Source organism: Polypterus senegalus, chromosome 5 (genome assembly GCF_016835505.1).
Source record: "Polypterus senegalus isolate Bchr_013 chromosome 5, ASM1683550v1, whole genome shotgun sequence".
Classification (NCBI taxonomy): Eukaryota; Metazoa; Chordata; class Cladistia; order Polypteriformes; family Polypteridae; genus Polypterus; species Polypterus senegalus.
Genome location: NC_053158.1, coordinates 186,568,407 through 186,593,209, shown reverse-complemented (window position 1 = coordinate 186,593,209; position 24,803 = coordinate 186,568,407). Strand labels below are relative to the sequence as shown.

At 40.1% G+C, this 24,803-nt stretch overlaps 1 protein-coding gene across 1 annotated transcript in view; it reads left to right on the top strand.

Annotated features, from left to right (window-relative positions):
• Window positions 1-24,803, top strand: part of arhgap39 (Rho GTPase activating protein 39) — a 439,818-nt gene that overhangs the window by 317,305 nt on the left and 97,710 nt on the right. The window contains exon 3 of the mRNA XM_039753767.1: window positions 6,190-7,579. Coding sequence (XP_039609701.1) covers window positions 6,190-7,579 — 1,390 coding nt within the window. The remainder of the gene's footprint in view (window positions 1-6,189; window positions 7,580-24,803) is intronic.

Sequence of the window (24,803 nt, the reverse complement as noted above, 5' to 3'; positions counted from 1 at the left end):
ACCACACACATAGGTTAATCTGCCATAACAATGTATAGTAATTTAATTATAGCAAAAGAAAAAAGCTATAAAATGCTATTAAAGGTAAAGGTATTAACCAATACTGTGATTTCAAAATGCAACATGACGCGTGGTGCTGAGGAAGAACACTACGCGCTAGCAGAATTGAGAGTTGTCCCAATGTTCATAGCTTCCAGTGTATCATGCAGCAGTAATAATACTGGGTAGATGCTGGCGTGTGCAATGTTTTTATTTTTTTTTTTTACCCTGATGGTTAATCGAGATACGGATAATCGAGGATTTTACTGTGCATTTTTTTAAACATGTGGCTGGAGTACAGATTGCTGCAAATTATCCATGCATGTGTGAAGCAGATCAACCAAAGCCATAAAGTGTAAGGTGAAGTGTGCTTATTGAATGCATGTGTGGAATTTTTGCACATGCGCAACACAAATCAGACAGGTAGTGCAGATTGGGTAGTGACGTCCTCATCCATCACTGACCACTACAGCTCTGGGACATAACACTGGCTTCACAAATTCACTGTAAAAAACTCTTTGGACAATTACGCCGATCAGCACTGTTCTCCATCTATGCTCCAATTTTCATCATTCTAGTTTAAAAGCGTGAGTACTCTCATTAATCCAAGATGAGTTTCTGAGTGTACTTAATCAGTTTTTTTTTTTAAGGGGAAGTACTGAATCCAAAGCCTCTTTTAAAGTCACATTATAATTAGCTGATCTACATCGCATTTCACAATGATGTTTGAGTTTCTAAAAATATCTTGATGCAGAGATACAATCCAGATGTTGCACTGTCCTTAGTAATTTGTGATTGTATTCGTAAGGGAAAAACAAATAAAGTTGAATTAAGTAGTAATCAGGTATAACTCCATTTAGTGGAGTAATTTTTAAATTTTGAAAAAATCTCAGCTTTGCATGTAATTAGATCTAATGTGTGGTTATGACAATGAGTCAGGCCATTGACAATCTGGAAAACCCGACTGTGTTTAACAGTTAAGTAAAACATTTGCTAAAAGCATCAGATTTCACATCAATGCGTATATTAAAGTCTTCTGTTGACAACTAGCCATGTTACACTTACAATAATAATGGACTTACATTATTTGGGATGATTATGTTTAACAAATTGAATTTGCTTTGTTTCAGTTCATGGTTAACCTAATTTGTATTTGTATGTATGTGATAGATGTAATTTGCATTGTAGCTGTAAACATGATACAGTGCTCTGAGCCTGCACTTACTCAGCGAAGAACTCTATGCAAGAATAAAAACTGAATAGAATTGAATTGAATATCACGTGAAACATCTTTTATGGCTTCATTCTATCCAAAGCTGGGCCTTTGCAAAATTACTGATATGGAAAAGATTTTAAGCTTTTATAAATTTTAATAAGCAAAATCTTTTTACAATACTGTACAAGAATTATTATTTTTATATTCCTTGTGGGGTTTAGCGACTTGTGCATTAGAGTAAACAAAAACTATTTATTACCGAGATGTCTTTACGAGTCCTCGTAATTGCATTCATAGAGATTTCCAGTATTCATATTTCAAGGTCAACCCCACATTACTGTGCATTTGGTGAGGCTGAAATGTATTATTAAAATGTTACAGTGCTCGTAATAATTATCTGCAATAATAATTTAGATGAGCAATAGCAGTGCGCTGACACTCACTTTCACAGTAATAGCATCTAGGATGTTGGCTTTTCATTTAGTTTCATTTACCCCTTATCTAATTTTTTTTTACACAAGTAATTGCCTTTTGTAATTTACAGCTCAACTAATGGAGAACAAAAAAAAAAACTTTGTGAAGAAGAATCGGGATTCTTTACATTAGTTGTGCCAAAGCCTCCACCCTAAACTGAAACAGAGAGGCAAAATTCATATTAATAATAAAATAATGTGTTTATTAGACCCAATTCTGGAAGAGTCATTTTTTTGCATGGAAAACAAAAGGAACAAAATAATCACGTAAAATGAAAACCTTTTCACAGTATGTCACGGTCTGTCTGCTCGTTGCGACTGCCACCCCAATTGCCAATCTCCAATCTCCACTAAACAACTTTCCTACGTCTTTCTGTCTGCTCCTTTCCCTCTTTTTTCTCCTGTTCTGCTCACACTTCAACGCCAGTCAGTCCTTGTGATGCCCGAGTTACCCGCAGCTTGGCATCTTCTTGAACTTGGGTGATCAATATTCCTGAAACCAAGGGTAGACTAGTGTAATGAGGACACATAACAACAGGTGATGGTGCATGAATTCTTTGTGCATTTTATGCTCCAAATACCAATTTCCAAAACAAAGGGCAGTGCAAGTTCTTCTTTAAACAAATAAATAATACAATAAATAGTCTGATTAAAGCAAGTTCACTATGGGAATTAAAATCAGATATCAAAATATAAATAAATTAGATAGATAGAATTTGTGTCACCACTGTGAGGATTTGTGAGCGTGACCACTTTATGATGTCCATTTTCTCAGAACTTGTGTAAAACAGGTCGATTGTGTAGTAGTATCCTGTCAGCCGGTGTTGTTGTTTTAATTTGTTACAAATTGAAATTGCTTCATTTTACACCACAGAACAGTTTCTACTTCCTAGATTACATTACATTTTAATCATCTTCCTTCACAAATTTGTCTTAGAAAAGTAAGCTGGTCCACATTTTACATATACTTATGTATTACTACTACAACCCACACCTCCCACATTTCATTTCCACCATTTATTTGATTTTTGCTAACTTACAGCAGCTGTAATAAAGCGGTTAAAAAAGGTATTTCAAATTCCATTTAGAGAGGTGGTTTGTTTGTCACCAGCGCCATCACCATCCCTTGGTGTCAGTGGGGACCACGCAAGTCCTTCTCCCTTCGACTACCACTGGCACATGTGATCTGACACGGTTGCGGATGCCACTGCCCAGCCGGCCCCTAGGATCTAGTTACAAATAAATTATTAACAGTTATGCTAGTCAGGATGGGCCCACCTCAGGGCGCTGAACAGGGGCCTTCAGCAAGCTAGCTACACCACTGACTGAACAGCAAACGAATAGCCATTAAATGGTCAATGCCGTCCTGTCCCTAGCTGTAAAACTGATAATGAAATCCGCTCTTATCCTATTCATTGCTCCTTATCATTGTGGGTGACTGTAACATCTACACTTGTATCCCTAAATATAATTGTACAAAAATGGTGTCATTTGTTCACGGCTTTCTTAATGTTTTCCTGCTTTTCTTAATCTAATTCACAACACTGGCTTTCAAATGTTTATTAAAGTTGTATCCTGTGTTATTAATGTCAACTTTGCTTTGGTTTCAATTGTATTCCTTTGACAGTTTGTGAAGCACTTTGAGCATTGCTATACAGTATAAATGAAATGTACTGTATTAATATTATCATTGTTATTATTACACAGCATCATGAGCTCTGATTGCTAACCTATCGGTATGAAGTTTGGATTTTCTCCCCATGTTTATGTGGACTGAATGTGTTTAACTTCAAATATTGTTTTATAGCAGAAGATTCGAAGTGTGTCATTTAGCACTCTCAATTGTCAAAATCTGTTTATTTCTACATGTGTTGTTAAATTACACCCTCCCAGTTTAGACTTATAGGGAGAGTCCCGGATTTGCATGCGTCTTATTAAGTGAATGATCTGAGATTTTCTGTATTTAATGTAAATTGTCTGCCTGTAGAAATTCCAAGTATACACTGGAAAAACTTTCTTTTCTGTTTTTGCTGTTATTGTTATTAACATAAGTTTGAGTAGTGACTTCACCAGTAGTTCAAAAAATAAGCAAAGTCAAAATTCCTAAAAAAATTCTCTAAGTTTCGAAATGCATAGATGATATATAGCCAGCACAGAAGATAACAAAAATAAATATAAAATAAAACTAGGGGGCATTGCCCCCTACTCACTTCGCTCGCCAACCCCCGGCCCTGCGCTAAGCGCTAGCCTCTTTGCGGTTCTGCCACTCGCATATGGGGATGTAGTTGTACAATTTAAACAGATTTTTATTTTCGTGGGAATTGTTACATATGCATAATAGAACTATTTTACATTACAGCGAGTAATTAACCATATTAAAAAGAGTAAAACGTTATAATTTGAAAGTAAATTATGTTTCATGTTGCGTTACAGTTATGCATTGCGTAATATGATTTCGTTCTGTTTGGCTTTGAAATTAACATGCAGATTCTTTTTAAATATACACTTTTACTGTAAAACTTAAGTAAAAACAATTTCTTGAATTCAATTTTTGTCAATATTGCATTAAATTTTGATTCTGTGTTTGGACTTTCATCGTGACAACACAACATATAACTGGCCATGATTGAATTTCATTTCTTTCTCTCTATTAAATAAAACAACTTTTTTGAAATTTTGGCTCTGAGATTTGTTAACTGTCTTTGCAATAGCTATTCTAACAGGAAACTGTTAACATTTTAATACGAATGGCATATCAAGATCTCCTTTGTTGTCTAATGTTATTCGCGGAAGATGTACTACATTACCTCTCTTGGATACATCCTTCTTTCAACAATGGTGGAAGGCCGTATGGTGTTAACGGTTGTATATATTCTTTGGAATATTGTAAGTTGATGTTTTCATCTTCTGCACAATAACCACCAACTGTTTCAGCATAGACTATTGATACGCATTTAACCCATTTGCCATGTAACCGATTAACATTTTTGGCGTTAATTCGTTTGACTTCATAGTTTCTCTGTTCTAGGATTGCCCGTGTACTAATTTTTTCTGTTGATAACCCTTTGTGATGAAATTCTTCAATAACATTTGGACATAATACGTCTTCTTTAATTGGAAACTTAAAGTAAGGAAAATGTTAAAATTTATAAGAGCTGAGAGAGCAGGAACTGTGTCCGTCAAAAGCATTCACATGAATGAGAGGTGAGAGTACCGTGTGCGTGATTGAATATGGCTGGGAGGATGCCGTGACTTTAAAAAATCTCTTGAAAAAAGTCTCATCTCTTCCCAGGATTTTTTTATATATTAGGGAGACTAAATGTAGGTGGTGGTCTTACTGCTCGCAAAGGGAATCTCAGAAATAAAAGAGAAAGTGTGTTTAAAATGAAATAACCATTTGCTTAAATTTGTCGCAAGTTAAAATAACAAATGCCATCAGAGCATGCTTGTTACTTGACTCTTAAATTATCTGATTATACTGGAAGTCTTGAACTGTTACATTACCAGGAGGAAATGAAGTGTTCACTGACAGTAAAGTTGTATGGATTAAATCGCTAAGCACAACACACATGGTATACAATTTGACAAATCTAAAGAAAACTGTGTTTTACACATGTAAAAACTGTGTCTGTGTGGACATATTTGATGTGACAAAAAGTAAAAGTTAATTGCTGAAAAAACGTAAACTAAATACAAGCAAACAAAAAAAAGAAGAAATTGGAAAAGTGAAAGTATAAAATGGTAAAAAAAAAACTAAAGCTGAATAATGACTACATAAAAATAACAAAAAACTAACTAAAAACTAAAATTAGAAAATGGTGAAAAACTAAAACTATCAAAAAATATAAAATTAAAAACTAAAAAAAATATTAAAACTAGAAGAACACTGCCCAGGTGTATGATGCCACACAAAACTGAGATATGTCTCACTATATGTGATCTTCCATTATATCATCCATCCATCGTCTAACCCACTGAATCCAAATAGGGTCACGGGGGTCTGCTGGAGCCAATCCCAGCCAACACAGGGCACAAGGCAGGAACCAATCCTGGGCAGGGTGCCAACCCACCACAGGACACACACAAACACACCCACACACCAAGCACACACTAGGGCCAATTTAGAATCGCCAATCCACCTAACCTGCATGTCTTTGGATTGTGGGAGGAAACCGGAGCGCCCGGAGGAAACCCACGCAGACACGGGAGAACATGCAAACTCCACGCAGGGAGGACCCGGGAAGCGAACCCGGGTCTCCTAACTGCGAGGCAGCAGCGCTACCACTGCGCCACCGTGCCGCCCCGTTCCATTATATCAATGCCTAGAAATGTGTCTTTCACTTAAGTCACAGTTCTGTTGTATATATGGTAGGAGCAGGCAGTAGAAGCTTTGTAGATAAGAGCAAATGACTGGTTGGTCCTCTTCTTATATTTATATATATATATATATTTTTTTATTAGGACTTCTCCGTTTCGATGGAACACTGGAACCAAGGAGAGGATGTTAATCAAAGTGACGGACAGAGAGCCAAGTTTTCTGGCACACCAAGGAAATGGCTTCTCCACTTGCGAGGGATCCAGCAGCACCGGTGGAACACGATCTCGACGATCCTCTGGAAACCAACCCACGCCCCCTGAACCTGACAACTCTTCCGTCTTTTACCCTGAACGGCGCCAGTCTCCCTTTTTGAAACGAGCAGACATTGGGGGTTCCCCTTTAATGGGGCGTGGGGACCCATTTCAACATCGACGACCTTCGGGGGACTCTCAGCCCCCTTCGCCCCGCTATGCGTATGAGCCACCCTTGTATGAGGAGCCCCCTTCAGAGTACCAGGCACCAATTTATGAAGAACCTCCCACAGACATGCACTGTGAATCTTCAGCTTCTCACTATGGGAAGGCTTGCTCCCCCCAGCAGAAATCGCCAGGCCGCAAACCACAGCTACCGCTCTTCCACTCGCCCAAGCAAGGTAGCTCCCATTCCCCCTATCAGCAGCTTGTACTCACTAAGCAGAAATGTCCAGAGAAGTCTGTTAGTCTTGAGTACAGTCCAGCGGGCAAAGAATATGTCAAGCAACTTGTCTACGTTGAGCAGTCTGGCTCCAGCCCACGCTTTAAAACTGCTGACAGGTTACATCGCTATCAACCAGCCAACACTATTTGTGTGGGCGGAGGAGGCTTTGGCGGCTCATATACACTGCAGCATAGCCAGTCACTAATCCGGGACCCAAGGACCACTGATTACAACTCAAGTGATCCCTGTGAGCTGCGACAAATTCTTTATGATGATTCCATGTCTTGGACAAACCAGCAGGACTCTTTCATGTCTACCGGTGGCTATTCACCAGGAAGTCGCAAGAGGAAAACCCGTAAGCCTTCTTTACCGCAGGAGATGCTGGCACACTGTGGTGAGAGCATGGCGGACTCTGAATCAGGTGGAGGTACCATTGGAAGACAACATCAAGGCATGTCTGTGGCTGAATCTCCCAGGTCTGGGTACGCTGAGCCCTTTCTTGCACAGGCCAGGCTAGCTTGGGAGGCTCAGCAGGTGCACCAGATGCGACAGCGTAGTAGTTGGGATGCAGGACAACAGCAGCAGGCATCACTGCCCTGCCAAACACTGCAGCAGCAGGCAAAAGATGGGTATGAAAGTGATGGAGCACTACCCCCACCTCTTCCTGGTCCAGTTGTGCGCGCTTTTAGTGAGGACGAAGCTTTAGCACAGCAAGAAGGTCGCCACTGGAAAAGAAGCAACTTTGAGAAGCTAGGTTTCCCGCAGGTCCTCCTAGAGAAGAGTCTTTCTGTTCAAACTAATCTGGCCTCCCCTGAGCCTTATCTGCATCCCTCACAGGTAAGTCATGCAAAAGTGTCCAGCAACTGTTTAGGTGAAGCCTAGAAACACAAAAAAACTTGATTAGTGATTATGACAGGAAGCCATTCACTTCACCCTTGCATTGAACTGGGGATCAGGACTGTGGAGTCGGAGTCGGAGACAATTTTGGGTACCTGGAGTCAGAGTCGGCAAAAAGTTAACCGACTCCGACTCCTACTAAATTTAAATGGGAATTAAAAAAGTAAGTTGAAATGTCCCAATTCACAAACAGTCATAATGAACTACTTCTCTGCTGTAAGAATAAAGCCCAATGCATGCAGTGCATAATGTTACCACAAAACTAACATGTCACTAACATGTTGACTGTATGCGTCACTATATGGGATGTAATGCACAGGTAAGGTGCGGCACCGCTTTCCATTGTGTCGTGTTCCACTTACAGGGAACTGTGAACCTAGCCTAAAGCCCCCCATACATTTACAGATGCACTGCCGATTTTTCAGCCTTTCAACGAGTCATCACGCGTCAAACGCCTGAAAAATCATCTGGTGTGTTCTCAGCTCCGTCGGCTCCCCTTCGCTATGCTCCCTACCTGTCTCCAGCAGAGGCTCGTTCACAAAGTGACACAATGCACTAAACTTCCGGCTGGCTGACAGAGGAGACAGCCACTGCAGCAGACAGAGGCATCACATTACTTTGGATGGGGGTGGTGGTTGAGATTTTCGGCAAGCTGGATCTGCCCGTCCATGTGGACACCCGCAATCCGCCGCCAATCAATTGTGTTTGTCTTTAATCTGGCATTATAGTAGAGTGTTGGCTTCCTAGCCAGTAGTTCTGTGGTGAAATGACATGTATGTTGCCTTCCTTTCCTTCAATGGATGTAGAAAATACATTAGCATAGTATATACATACAGAGGAGTCGGAGTCGGAAGATTTAGAAACTGAGGAGTCGGAGTCGGAGCATTTATCTACCGACTCCACAGCCCTGCTGGGGATCAGCCAGTTTTTGCAGTCTGTGCCATTACAGTGTTATCCAAATTATTCTTCCAAAGAAATTGCCTTTCAGTACCTAAATATCCAGTGGCTGGTCTTTCGTTTTGCAGTAAGACTGCAGAAGAACCTGGTAGGAGCCTTATCCATAAACCTAACATTCAATTGTGATTGGAAAAGCCAGCTTAAAGTCAGTGTGTATACATATGGCTGCCAGAGGTCAGTAAGCCCAGTAGAAGTCTTAAAAGAGTAATAGTGTTGGCAGAAGACAATAGGGATTTGTAGACAGTGTACTGACCTGTGTGTGTTTGTGTATTTATGTATTTATTTATTTGTCACAAAAAACAAACTCAAGAGTCATAAAAAGGTTTGGGGCAGCCACCCGTATAATGTTCTGATGTGTTCAGAACGGAGTCCAAAACAGAACTGATTAGTTTAGTCAAATATGGCAGCTTTAAAGGCCAGAAAAGGAAGTGAAGTCATCAAGGGCGGAAGCGGAAGGGTCCTCTTCCATAGGTTCGAACCCTGACGTGACGTCATCAAAAAGGCGCAAACCAGAAGTTTCTTCGCTCATGGGTTCTTCACAGTAAGTGACGTCATCCAAGGGTCCAGGACCGGAGGTGATGTAATTCCGGTCGTTACTGGAAGTAACGTCATCAAGATCGGAACCGGAAAGTGAACTCATCAGGCCCAGGTGGAATTTCCCATGAACATTTTGCAGGAAAGTGGAATTACGTTCATTTAGACTAGCTGCCTCCCATGTGCACGTGTGTAAAAGTATATATAAAATAAATCACAAAGGTCTGTGTGTCCAGTCCCCCAGAGTTATCTGATTAGTCAGTTTGGCTTTGGTGTGATCGTTCCATTTGGCTTTGGTAACACAAAGAAAGAGGAAGTGCAAGTGTGAGACGCATGAGGTGGAGTAAAGGCACCTCAATAAGCTTTCAAAGTGTAAAACTAGAGAAGTAGTGAGAAAGACACCTTGAAAATAATGACAGAGTCTGAGAAGCAGGCTTTACAGGAACATACCTGAGACACGGAGAACCAGGGAAGAGCTGTTCAGACACGCAAATACAGAGGAAAGGTGCTGAAGATATAATAGGGCAAGAGATAGCAAATTATTCTATTACCTAGGGGACACCTTCTTAAGTATATCATATTTCTCTGCCACACATTCCTCTGGGTCATAGTAGGTGTGTTGCGCCTTGCCAGTTAGAAACAAAATATGCTGATAAAGCTAAGCTGGCAGACCAAAACATAGTACACCATTCCTTAAGGCATTGCTGTCAGCATAAGACAAAGGTGGGTTGCAGATGGATGTTTAAAGTTGTTTTATTGTCTTTATTTGCTAAAAAGGATGACCAGAAATGGTGGTAACAAAAGGAGCTGGCAAATATGCAGTCTTTCAACAGTCTGGGATCAAGAAAAGAAGCAAAAAAATATTCATCATCAAAGCCCCAAAACTGAAAACAAAAGCCAATGTCCAATAAACTTGGTTTGTTTACCCCTAACTTTCACTAACACTCTTTGTATTTTTTGTAATATATCCAATGACACACTAACATGGCACTCCACAACAATAACAAATTTGCTCTTCTGGAAAAATAAAGTTCTATCTATCTATCTATCTATCTATCTATCTATCTATCTATCTATCTATCTATCCATGTGTCCATCCATCTCATGGCTGGCATTTAACACTATTGCTATAAACAACATGCCCACTGCCATAAAGGATAAAAACAGTAGGATTTCGGTAATTGCAGAGAAAATCCATCCAAAATCGCACTGCAGTGATGCCATCCTCATAATGAGAAAATAAACAATGGCATAAAATCCTAAACAATAAATAATCAATTCCTTTTAGTACAAAAGCAAAGATTCATCACAATCTATAAATATTTTAGAGACCTGACAAGTAGATAAGAATGAATGACATTTTCCTGAAAGAGGAAATAGTAATCAGTGAAACAGGCAGGAGGGCATCATACACAAAGACAGGCAAACACAAGCAAAGTTTCTAAAAATAATAGAGAAGAGTCAAAAAGCTTGGAAAACTAGAATTTAAGAAGGTTTCACAAAGGCAAAATGTGCAATTTTAGAGCAAAAAGCCAATATATTTTATCCTTCCCATCATGCACCTTCCACCTGATTAGTATTGCTTAGAAGCAGACACTGATTAGGGGCACCGAGGGCAAGCTGCACTCAAAAGTAGTGACAAGGGACAGAACCAGATCCTCCCAATCCTACACATCTTTGTCAAATCCCCCCTAATAGAGACTATCTCATCATCTTAGACCAGTTGTCCTGGTGAGGCTCTGGGGTCAGCAGGTGAAGCAGATCAACCCAGACTTCTCTGTCCCCCGCTACAGATTCCAGCTCTTTGGGAGAAATCCCTAGGTGTTCCCAAGCCAGCCAAAACATATAGTCCCTCCCTCCAGTTTGTCCTTGGACTGCTGCAGGGTCTCCATCCAAAGGGACATGTCCAGAGCAGCTCTAGGGGAACCACCCAGGGAGCATCTTCACAACATGCCCAGACCACCTCAGCTGGCTTCTCTAGATCCGAAGGAGCAGCGACATTACTCTGAGGTCCCTCTGAACTACTGAGCTTCTCACTTTATTGTGGAGCATCTGTCCATTAACCCTCATTTCTACCACTTGTAAGTTCAATCTCATTCATGACCGTAGGTGAGGACAGGAAAGTGGATGGACCAGTAAAACACAAGTTTTGTCTTTACATTTGGTTCCCACTTCACCACCTCAGACTTGTAGAGCACCAGTACAACAGCTGTACCACTCCAATCCACCTCTTGATTTCACATTCCCTTCTTCCATCACTTGTGAAGAAGATCCAGAGATACTTGAACGCCTCCACTAAAGAGTAGTTTTTCTCCCCTTCCTGGGAAAGACCAATCCACTTTTTTCCAAGAAAGAACCATGACTTCAGAATTGGAGGTATCGGACCCATCCCGGCCACTTTACATTTGCCAGCAAGTTGCTTGAGTGCATGTTGACGGTCACAGTTAGATGAGGCAAAGAGAACAGCGACATGATCTGCATGAAGCAACAATGCTACCCCTAGTCTACAAAGCTGAGCATCCTCACCTCCTTGCCTGCGCCTTAATATCCTGTCCCTGAAAACCACAAACTGAAGCTTTGACAAGGCACAACCTCATTGGAGCCCAACACCTACAGAGAACAAATTTGAATTAATACCAATACAGTCAAATGTTCATTCATTCATAATACACCACTTATCCAGGACAAGGGGCAACAGTCTTAGCAGTGAGGCCCATACGTCCCTTTCCCCAGCCACACTTACCAACTCATACTATGGGATTCCAATGTTTTACCAAGTCATCTGGGAGATATATTCCTTCCAGTAAGCCTTGAGTTGACCCCGGGGTCTCTTCTCTCCTGGTCGTGCCCATAAAACCTGCCCAGAAGGTACCCGTATCAGATGCCCCGAACACCTCAATTTCTTCCTCTCAATATGGAGAGTCAGCATCTCTATTCCTAGCCTTTCCTGGGTGTCTGCAGCTGATATTTTAAGTTATCAATTGCCATAATTTAGAAATCCCATCGATAGGTCTGCTTTCCTGCATTTCTCGGGGCCTGGCCTCTGAGATCGTGACCTGTGCTTAATCAACACAACAGGATAACAGAATGGTTTCAGTTTCCTTTTGTTCTTGGTCCCATTTTGTTTTCCTACACTCATCTTCTGTCTGACAGAACAATGGAGAAGCTACAATCATCCTCAGCTGGCTTTTGTTTGTCTTCTCCCTGTTATGCCAACACCTGTTAGCAACACAGCAGTGGTATTTAATACACTTAATCAGTCTCTGTGGCTCGCCCATAAATGCATGCATGCAAGGCCTCTGACTGCACTTTTTAAGGGATCCCATCTCACTTTGGGCCCTTTTCACCTTCTTCCAGCAATCATGTCCACAGTGTCCATCTCAATGCTAAGACAAACAGCCCAGGGAGGCCCAAATGTGCTCCTGTGCCACTGATGGCACACCACCTGCAGCACCTTCCTCTTCAGGTATGTGCAGATACACTTAAGTATCTGTAGTCACTTAATCTATGTGACAATAGATGGCAATATACCAGCGCTTAACCCGACACAGACAGATGCAGAAGGCACACTAATAAAACACAAAAGTTTTATTTTCTTTTTCTTCACCTGTGGGCAACATCTTCCCCATTTCCCACAGGCACAAAACACATCACAATTCTTACTCCTCCTCTCTCTTCTGGCAGCACTCCCAGGTGTGGCAGAAGAACCACCCACATCGGCTCAAGAATAATTGCAGCACACCCTGGAAGCGCACCCAGATCCCAACACACCTGTAATGAAGTCCAATTCCCATGAAGCCCTGAGGGAGTCTGAGGTACCACTGTCATCTAGCATTCCAGGGGACGTGATACTCTGTCCACACTTACTCCCTGGTCCTTACAAAGCAAAGGCATCCCGGCTGGGTCAGGGCCCTGGTCATCCATGACATCTATAAATGGTTAAAAATAATACACACCAAGTTGACTACTAGTAGCGCTGTGATATGACTTGTCACAGTTTTCTCTTATACTGTAAAAATACGTTGAAGTAAAATGAACATCTGCGGTGGGTTGGCGCCCTGCCCAGGGTTTGTTTCCTGCCTTGTGCCCTGTGTTGGCTGGGATTGGCTCCAGCAGACCCCTGTGACCCTGTAGTTAGGATACAGCAAGTTGAATAATGGATGGATGGATGGAAAATGAACATGTGAGAGCAGCAGTAATGGAGGAGTTTCCAGATTTTTTCAGTATTTATAATTTTAAGAACCTTGTTTACCTTTAGCTAACTCAGCACTGATTTTTCAGTTTGAATCCAATCAATATGAGATGTTTTCACACCGAGCTTAAGTAATGCATACTTACAGTACATGTCAGGAGTCAAAGTAATTAGCAGGGAAGACACTTTAGTCAATCCCATTGATTTTAAACTGAGGCTAAATTTGTTAAGAAAAAAAGGTAAAATAATTGAATTTTTGTACAGGAGTCATTCATTTATTCAAACTGTTTGATGTAGTACAAAGTCACGAGATGCCAAAGGCTGCCTTAGCAGCATTGCATGGAAGTACCAGTCCACTGCACAGCACTCACCCTGAGCCAGTTTAGTGTCGCCTTTCAGGGTAACCTGAATGTCTATGGGACATGGGTGGAAAATGAGCTGTGCGGTCATGGCCACAACATACAAGCTCCAGACAGATGGTGACCAGGCCAGTAAGTAAACCACTGCATTTCTGGAGCTCTGAGGCAGCAGTACTCATCACTGTACATGACTGAATAAATAATGCTGTGCAGTTTCAAGTGGCATGACCTTAAAAAGGGGACACACATTATGGTCTGTATTTGTTTTATTAATGAAGTTCACTTTGGCTTCTCTGCTTAAAAATATTTTTGTGTTGGGTACAGTTTTTTACGTTTTGTGTCTCAGTAATGGAAGTACAGTGTGTATATTGTCTCCATACCCACTTTCTGGACCTGCTGTTTACATTACTAGCACGTGGGAAGCTGGAGCCTTTCTCAGCAAAGTGGGCTAAGTCAAAAATGATCTTGGATGGGATGACAGTCAGTCCATTTTAGGGTAGACACACTCCCATTCACATTTGAATTACTTTTTATTTTTTCTTGGATTTTCCTGAGACTTAAACATTCATCTTTGTGTTGTTTTGGAAGTTTTAAAATCCAAACAATCCACTTCTGCATGTTAGAATTTTACTTGGAGCTTCCATTTCGAAGTTGATTCATTTTTATTCTCTTTTTCCAGCTCCGTTTTGGTTTGACAATGGGTGCCACCATTTTGTGGAATTTGTGTCGTCTGTTTCCATGATGATTCTTCCATGATGCACTGGGGCTGGACCAGTATAAACATTCTCCCAAAAAGTCACTTCTTTCAGAGATTGGACCAAACTTAGCTTCTCACTTTAGTTGTTATTTTGATTACTGGTCACTGGAACAAAGCTCTGCCCTTTGACTTTTTGTTTTGACCCTTGCTTTGCCTTGGCTGTGTTCCTTCTCCTGTTCCTCACTTCTATTTAATATCTTGCTACCCTTTTTGCAGTTAGTACAACTTCAGTCACTCATATTAGGTGTGTCATTTTGATGTGAGAGGAAACTGAAGTACCTAGCCAAAGCTTTTGTCATTCTGGACAACATGGAGTCGAGGATGGCAATCAGACCCAATTCTCTGTTGTTGTACAGTGGCAGCACTAACTTCACTGTGCGCCTCATATTAGTAAGATGACCCATCCATATCTGTTATATATATTTCTCTTCTGCTTCATCCTGCTTCCACTTCAGAACTGGTCCCGCTCACACGCAGCCGACACAGCATTTCTCAATTCCTATTCGTCCTCTTCCAATCCCTTCCCCACACTGCCTGTGGCTCCTCTTCAAAATCAGTCCCATCCACACACAGTGGACACTGCATTTCTCGATTCCTGTTCGTCCTCTTCCAAACCCTTCCCCACGCTACCTGCAGCCTCCCATACACCTTGCTATTTTCGTTATACTGTGATGGTTGTTTCCTAAACCTTTGTTATAAAATGAACGACAGTATCTTTTCTGTCAATGGGTTTTTGTATAACGTCATCTCTATTGCGGTATCTGGCAAGTGCCTGTTCCTATCAGTGGGTTATTTCTTGACACAAACGGTTGACGAAGGCAATGCACCATTTTCCGTTCCTATTCTTACACCGCCGTATGCTACGGTGGGCATCGCCTATTTAGTATTATATAAATGACTTAGGGGGCGGCACGGTGGCGCAGTGGTAGCGCTGCTGCCTTGCAGTTAGGAGACCCGGGTTCGCTTCCCGGGTTCTCCCTGCGTGGAGTTTGCTTGCTCTCCCCGTGTCTGCGTGGGTTTCCTCCCACAATCCAAAGACATGCAGGTTAGGTGGATTGGCGATTGTAAATTGGCCCTGGTGTGTGGGTGTGTTTGTGTGTGTCCTGCGGTGGGTTGGCACCCTTCCCAAGATTGGTTCCTGCCTTGTGCCCTGTGTTAGCTGGGATTGGCTCCAGCAGACCCCCGTGACCCTGTGTTCGGATTCAGCAGGTTAGAAAATGGATGGATGGATAAACGACTTAATCCAGTTACAGGGTAGTAGAGGTTCGGAGCCTATGTTAACAGGACTAGGCACAAGGCAGGAACCAGCCTAGGATTGAGCACCAGGCTATTGCAGACCACACACTTACACTTATTCACACCAGAAAATTTAAGTCACTAGTCTATCTAACCTGCACACTTTTAGAATGTCAATAGAAAACCAGAGGAAAGACCACCCAGACATGAAGAGAATGTACAAATTTAATACTCTGCTGCCATAACCAATGCACCACTATGCAGCTCATTAGAGCACACATATTTAGAAATTGATTTCTTGATTATGGGCACAAGTAGTAAATAGATAAATTGGGGGTAGAGCACTTGGCACAAGCCATGCAATAGCTCTTGACATTATGCATGGTTTACTCACACACACAAAGGATTAATGTAGAATTGCCAGTTAATCTAATGCATGTGGAAATTTAACCCAACACATGGAGAATGTGTAAATCAGAAACAGAATGGCCAGCAGAGGTAGAATTAGAACCCAAGACACTGGACCTACGATGCAGTGCACTACCCACTGAGCTACCGTATTCCAGCATGACAGTTGTTCCTTTAAAAGTTTTCTACAACCTGTTAGGGTAGATGGTATCTCAACCCTGTGACCAATCGCTACTTAATAATAATAATACTACTATGCTAACAGGTGTTGATCAGAAGTGTCCATGCTCAACATTTTGTAAGTCAGAAATGGACTTGGGAGGGATGGAATTCACTCTATTTTATGGTATTTCAGGGTGCACTCCTTGACATAACCTCAGGCATGTGATTTTGGTGGGAGATGAAACTGGAATAAAATTTTTTAGAAAGCAGCACCTGAAAATTAAAATCCACTAAACAAAAGTATTAGAAAGGATGATGTTTTGCTGAGGTATTGTCTTATGCCTATTCCATTTTCCATTTTAGACTACATAGACCTTAACAGAATGTCTCAAATCCCATCTTTAGCCCTCATATTTTTATTCTTTCCAGTCTTGACACCTTCAGGGTTGACTGCTATTCTAGTTAAAAACTTCCTTCTTTCTTTTTCATCTATAACCTGACCGGAGAGTGCAATGAGGGTGACAGAAATAATACAATCGGGATAACAGGCTACCAGGTACAGTATCTCTCGGTTTTAGTATGTTGGTTGGTGTCTGGTCTACAAAGTTGCTTTGGCATGGGCCTTGGATAGAATGGCCTACTGTGTGAATGGAAAAGCAATGAGTTAAAGAGAGCCTCATACCACCCTTAATTTAAAGGAATCCTATGGTTTCTTGACACACCTTTTGAACCAGTGGGAGAATAGTGTTTTCCAGTAATATCAGCTTTTCAATGCAGCTTAGCTCCCATTCCAGTCCAGCTGCCAGACACCATGATGTTCTTTCATTTCCTTTCGTCTCAGCCACCTGTATTTCCTCAGGCCAACTGGCCAGATTTTGCTTTTAAGCAGATCTTAACTTTTTGTAAGATCTTATCTACACTGGTTTTAACCTGTAGTAACTATAACAACTGGTTTCTAAAGTTTTTCTTACATATTTTTTATCATACTATGATTACATCATATCCATGACAGACATTATATACAGACTCTTTTAATTTTCACAGTTCAAAGCTGACTCCATTTATTAATCATCAATTACCTAATAATATATTGGCCAATAAAGATTTTGCTTACTAATCATTTTTGGGTGTATCTTGTGGATTTAGACCCACTGATCATAAAAAAAACCTTTAAATTTTACATTCACATACTGATTTATTGCAATCACCTATTTTTGTGATTTCTTCTCATATTATAATATCCGTATTATATTATTTCAGAATATACATATACAATACTGGATCTTCTGTGCTGACGTAAAGATATTTAATCTGTGAATGGGAAAGCCATGCTAAAGAGTCTCATTACATTAAATAGAACTTCAAGCGTTTGGCTCCAGGACAGAAAAGTGTGACACATAAGCCACTTGTCAACCCAACAAAGAGGGTTTTGTCTCCTTTTCATATAAGACTTGGACAGATGAAAAATTTTGCAAAAGCGATAAACATGGAAGATATACTATATGGGTGAGGGATCTGTTTTACCATCCAGCTGGGATGCAAGGACTGTGAAGAGATCTATGCAACTGGTGAAATTCCACATTAAATGAATTCACTTTCTCTGTTTGTGGTTTGGATATGCTAAAATATAATTTTTCAGCAAATAACCCAAACAAAGAAACTTTTGTCTCCACTTCATATAAAACTTGGACTGATGAATAATGCCATGAAAGCAATGAACAAGGAAGGTGAAGGATTTCAGTATCTGTGACAAATGTTTTCTACGATTAACTGATATTAAGATTAAGGAAGGCATTTTTGTTGGTCCACAAATCAGACACTTCATCTTCAATGACATATGATTTGAAGATCTCCTAGTGGATCCTGAGGAGATTGCATGGGAGGCATTTTAGGAAGTTATGGAGAATCTTCTTGGCAACTACAGATTACCAAACTATCTCCAGCTGGTTGACAAAATGCTTCAAGCATACAAAACCATAAAGTGCAACATGCTGCTGAAGATTCTTGGACTTCTTTCCTGCTAATCTTTGTGCTGTCAATGGTGAACATAGTGAAAGGTTTCACCAGGACATTGCTATGATGGAAAAGCAGAGTCAGGGAAAGTGAATGCTCAATGACTTTTGTCATCAGATGCTGAGTACGAATGAAAATCAGCACCTAAACATTTTTAGTTAAAATGGACTAATGCAATGAGCCAGTATCATTAAGTGATTAAACACACTAAATTAAATAACGGTTTATTGCATGTTTCTCCAATCATTCTGAAAGCATATTAGTGTTCATCTACGATGTTATCTATTTTTCAGGAATCAAAACCTTTGAAAAAAACATGTTGGTCAGTGTAATTAGAACTCATGCCCACCTGATATATAGATTGCTTTTGCACCCCCTTACTAGCCTTCTTAAATACACATGTGGATCAACTTATAGCCATAAACTGTAGGAGACATGCCTTTTGAAATAGATTCATTAGTTAGATTCCACTTACAGTCTAACTAGCCTTTCATGATGCCTAGATTGATCCCTAAAGGTGACATCAGTAAGTCTAGATAGATAGATAGATAGATGCACTGTATGGCTTGAAGGAAGAGCTCTAATATAATCATATAATGTGAGACAATGTGCTCACTTGAATTGAATAATGTTAAAGGCTGAAATTTCAAAGGAAAAAAATGACACTCTAGAAGCTCATAGTAAGCAAACACACATACTTAAGCTTGCTGTTAGTAATCTAACACATTGTCTGTTGCAATAGCCCAGGGAGGTTCTACTTTCTTCTGATAGAGTTTCACAATTTCAGCACAGTTCTATTTGATGATCAGAATGGTAATCCAGAGATAAGTGAATGTATGTGCCCAAGACCCTAACAATAATTTGTAACAGGATGACATGGAAATGGAATACGCACAGCCTGAGATCATTTATCTTGTGGGTTTGATAATAAGAATTATCCACTCAGCATACTGTCAACTTCATTTTTATTCCAGTGTTGCATATTTTCTTTTACTGGTTTCAGTGGACCTCAGTAAAATGTCAGAAGTGCTTTGCAGTTCTTTAGTTCTATTCCCCTCTAGCCGTTGTTCTCTTATTTAGAGTACATTCTCCATTTTTTTAATATAATATGTAGCTGGTGAACAGCCTTGATAAATGTGTATCACAAGTTGGTCCAAGATTTTTAAATAGAAATTATGACACTGTTCACTAGAGAACAGGAATAATAGAGCATATGCCTTGTGCCTGGTGTGTTCAAATTAACATCGCCCTGCTGCCACCCATTGTATTTGGGAATCATTTTCTATTGTTCTGCTGACCCTCCATTGATTATTTGGACATCTTAAGCTGGTGATGATATGGCTAAAGTGACACGGTCACTAATTTTTTTTTATTATACTTTATTAATCCTGAAGGAAATTACTTGGTTTTCGCATACCCCTTGGGGTCAGAGCGCAGGGTCAGCCATTGCACAGCACTCCTGGAGCAATTAAAGGTTAAGGGCCAGCAGACTAGGATCTCTTTTGGCAGTGACGGGAATTCGAACTGGCAACTTTTGGGATACCAACACATATCCTTAGCTTCAGAGCCACCACTCCGCCTCCATATTAGGTACAAAATGTAGATTTTTATTAACCGTTGGGCTATTTCTGTTAACTGGAAGTGGTACTTTACCTTTTATTCATGCAGCTGCAGAGTCCGATTTATTCATCTTTACTTTTATAATAATTGTCCAATATATTATTAATTTGATTTGATTTGTTGTTGATGGTTCTTTATTGTACATAATATACAAATATAATTATTATCTTGCAGTTTACTCCTAAAATATCCATCCCCATATCTGAGTATATGAGAAAGTCTAACGGAGACCACTCTCGATTTTTTCTTCGAAACTCTGCCTCTTAGGCTATTATCCTGAAGTCATCTTTGCTCTGTTGCAGATGACACTGGTGTTTGACATGTATTTATAGAAGAAGCCTACTGAGGACCTGTAAGGTGTTTGTTTATCACACTACACACTCTCATGTCTGTCTCCTCTTATGCAGTTGTCCATGTGAGCCTTCCCATTCTTTTCTATCCTGGTCAGATTCACTTTGATCCCTTCTCTCAAGACGGTGATAGACATCTTGGTATGAAATCTTCAGTTACTTGGCAATCTGTGACATGAAGTAACTTTCATTCTGCAAAAAAACAACAGACTGACGTGTTTCTTGAGAAAGCTGTTTCATTTTAGTAATTTTTGAACCAATAACGATGTGTTAATGCAATTAGAAAGGTTTCTTTAATAAGGTTACTGAAGGAATGGCAACTGAAAATGGAGCTTTAGGTCATATGTGAATAATACATTAAAAAGCAGTCATTTCAAGCAGTATTAGTTTTTATCATCACTAGTAATATCTTGGCTTTATTTTTAGATCAACATAATGGTATCTTGACAAAAAAAAAGGTATCAAGTCCTTCTAAAAACATGAACATTTCTGTGTGATTCTAAACTTCTAGTGTACATAAATCCAGTCTCAAACCGCCTTAATCCAATTCCCTGTGTATTTGACTGAATGCTAGTGTATGTATTATACAGCCAGCAGCCCTCTTAGAAATCTCTCAGATTTTTTAACAGCAACAGAATGCCACCCTGATGGAAAAAATGCATGTTTACTTCAACTAAAAGTTAGAAAATTTCAGTGACCCAGTTAAGTTGTAAAGCATTAAAGCAGAAGAAAATAAATAAACTCTGACTGTGCACCGTGGCTTTCAAGGGATTTCATTTTTGCTCATCAGACTGTTCTGGCATTCAGTTCCTGGAAAAACCCAGTAGGCTGCACTTGTAATATCAGAGAGTCGGTCAGTATCTATTATAAACTTGGGCTCGCCATCTGTTGTAATAAATAGTCTGAAGTAGATATTTCCGGCATTGAAGAACATTGACAAATACACATTCATCTACAAGATATATTGTAACTTCAGTGGTCCACAATTTTCATTTTATTTATTTGCTTCTCAGTAGATAAAAAAATAATGGTCATGCCTGACTGTCTTTGTGGATAATATATTGAGCATTATGACTTCAATTTTTTCATTATCTTCCGAAAATGCCACTTCATTTTTAAATTTTCGCATGCACTGTTGTGACAAATAATGTCAGTTTAAGTAATAAAATAACCATCCAGCCATCAATTTTCTTCGATTGCTATTCCTGTTGCAGGCAGCTATAATTTGTGCTTGCAGCATCGGGCACATAGCAGGCCATATCAGGGATCGCTCATGCAGTAGTGGGATGTACCAAGTACATTCTCAGAATGTGGATAGGAATGGGAACCCCCAGAGACCCTTATATAGATACAAGATGAGTGTGTTAACTCCATATGGAGACCAACCAAGCCAAGAATTCAATCCGTGGTTTGGCATTCACTGTGCAGCAGCAGCACCAAGAACTGTCAGCCATGCAAGGTACAATTGGCAGTACAGTAATCCCTCGCTACATCGCGCTTCGACTTTCGCGGCATCACTCTATCGCGGATTTTAAATGTAAGCATATCTAAATATATATCACGGATTTTTCGCTGGTTCACGGATTTCTGCGGAGAATGGGTCTTTTAATTTATGGTACATGCTTCCTCAGTTTGTTTGACCAGTTGATTTCATACAAGGGACGCTATTGGCGGATGGCTTAGAAGCTACCCAATCAGAGCATGTATTACATATTAACTAAAACTCCTCAATGATATAAGATGTGCTTCCCTCGTGGTGCTTGATTGTTTGCTTTTCTCTCTCTCTGACATTCTCTGCGCCTGATGGAGGGGCTGTGAGCAGAGGGGCTGTTTGCTTAGAAGATACGGACGCTCCTCTAAAAAATGCCGCCTTATCACGGTGCTTCAGCATACTTAAAAGCCCAAAAGTACGGATTGATTTTTTGATTGTTTGCTTTTCTCTCGCTCTCTCTCTCTGACATTCTCTGCTCCTGACGGTGCTCTTTTGAAGATAAGATATGTTTGCATTCTTTTAATTGTGAGAAAGAACTGTCATCTCTGTGTTGTCATGGAGCACAGTTTAAACTTTTGACTAAAATGTGTTATTTCATGTCTAGAGGGCTCTAATAATGTTAACAATGTGGGAGAGTTTCTAAGGGCTTAAAATATATAAAAATAACCATACAAACATATGGTTTCTACTTCTGATTTTCATCTATCGGGGGTTCTGGAAGCAACCCCGCGATCGAGGAGGATTACTGTATATATATATATATATATATATATATATATATATATATATATATATATTGTGAACGATAGGGCGCCTCGCCCTTGAACCCCTGTCCACGACTCCAGACACCAGGTAAAAGTCCTCAAGTTGACTTTATTTTCTTGCCACAGTGTACAAAGCACACTCTCCTCCACAATACTCATTAACAACAATAATAATAACCAATAAACCAATCCTCCAGCTCCCAGACGCGTTGCCACCCTTCCACCCAGCTCAGCTCGTTGTCTGGGAGTTCCCATAGCCCTTTTATAATCCCTGACCCGGAAGTGTTTCTGACCAATAGTCCACAAGTCCTTTTCCCTTCCGGGTCAGGGTAAATCGTCCCTTTCTTCAACCCGGAAGTCCGTCGCTCTTCCTGTGACGAACCTCCGGGTCACAGGGCACGAAGAAGCCCTCGGTCCTCCCTGCAGCTCCCTCCTGTGGCCCCCACGGCATCCAGCAGGGCTTTGCATAAAACTCCAATGTCCATGATGCCCTGCTGGTCTTCTGGGAACCTCCTCGCTGCAAGGAGGGCTCCACCTGGCGGCTTGGGGGTATTGGCCGGGATAAATGGCCGGCCATCCATTACAATATATATATATATATACACACACACACACACACACACACACACATATATAAACATATATATATATATATACACATATACACATATATATATATACACACATACATATATATATACACACACATATATACATATACATATCTACATATATACTGTATATACACATATATATACAAATCTACATATATACTGTTGGTTGTGGCGAGTGCCCTCTTCTACACGGTGGTGTGCTGGGTTGGCAGCATAAAGATGAAAGACGCCTCACGCCTGGACAAACTTGTTAAGAAGGCAGGCTCTATTGTAGGATTAAAGTTGGACAGTTTAACATCTGTAGCAGAGCGACGGGCACTAAGCAAACTCCTGTCAATCATGAAGAATCCACTGCATCCACTTAACAGTGTCATCTCCAGACAGAGGAGTAGCTTCAGTGACAGACTGAGGAGATCGTTCCTCCCCCACACTATGCGACTCTTCAATTCCACCCGGGGAAGTAAATGCTAACATTAATTTTATTTTAATTTTTTTCATTTTTATTACTATTTAATTTAATATTGTTTCTTTGTATCAGTATACTGCTGCTGGATTATGTGAATTTCCCCTTGGGATTAATAAAGTATCTATCTATCTATCTATCTATCTATCTATCTATCTATCTATCTATCTATATCCATATATATATATTAGGGGTAGGATTCGATTAAAAAAATGTATCTAATTAATTAGAGACTGTATAATAATTAATCTTGATTAATCATATTTAATCGCACATGTAAATTTGCCCCAAATCGCAAATGTTTTTTTTTTAATTTAAAAGGGTTTTAGTGGGCAACAGAATCAAATAATAGACATGGACATGAATATTATAAACTCAAGCTCTTTTAATTTCTGAAAAAAAATGCTTTTAAACTGCATTTCAATTCAAAACAGAAACAAAAATATCATCCCTGGCTAAAATTGGGCAGACATAAAAAAATAGAGTGGTATTGTCTTTAAATAATAATAACCAAAATTTCAACATAAAGTGCAGTTTTTCTTCTTAAAAGAATAAGTCAGAAACATAAAAGGTAATTTGACCAGCTTCACCTTTAAACTCTGAGTAACCTTAGCCAAAATTATTTTGTACATTAGGCTAAAACAGTGTGATCATTGAACATTTTGTAATTAGATGTAATTAGAATTACTAACCATCACGGAAGTCCAATGATCCCCAGTAAGAGCCACAAAGTCCGCTTTCTGTAATTCATCTAATTTTGCTTGCTTTTCAGTGTGCACAAAACCACGCTTTTATCAAGGCTTCCGTCGGGTAGTTTTTTGAAATGAAATTTTCCTCCGATCAGTCGTAGGAACGCGCTTTATTCTGACTCTAACATTTTTGTAGCTCTGATGTGTGCATCAATGTAATCGGTGTACCCTTTGCTTGGAATTGAAAGTGTGATTAAATGCGTTTTTTTTTTAACGCGATATGGAGTACATGCATTGAAGCTTCTCAGCTGTGCTTGTGCTAAGAAAAGGAAACATTTTTAAAAATAACGTAACATGATTCTGCGTTAACCGCATATTTTTTCATACGTTTCAAACCAAGGGGATGCGAAGGTAAAATGAATCAGGAAGAGCGCGTACATACTCAGTGCATCCCCTCTCGGGAATCGAACCTCGGCGCTAGAGGCGAAGCCTCTACAATTCATGCCACGCGTGGCTTGTCTATTTGAGAGTATGTAGATCGGGTATATATATAC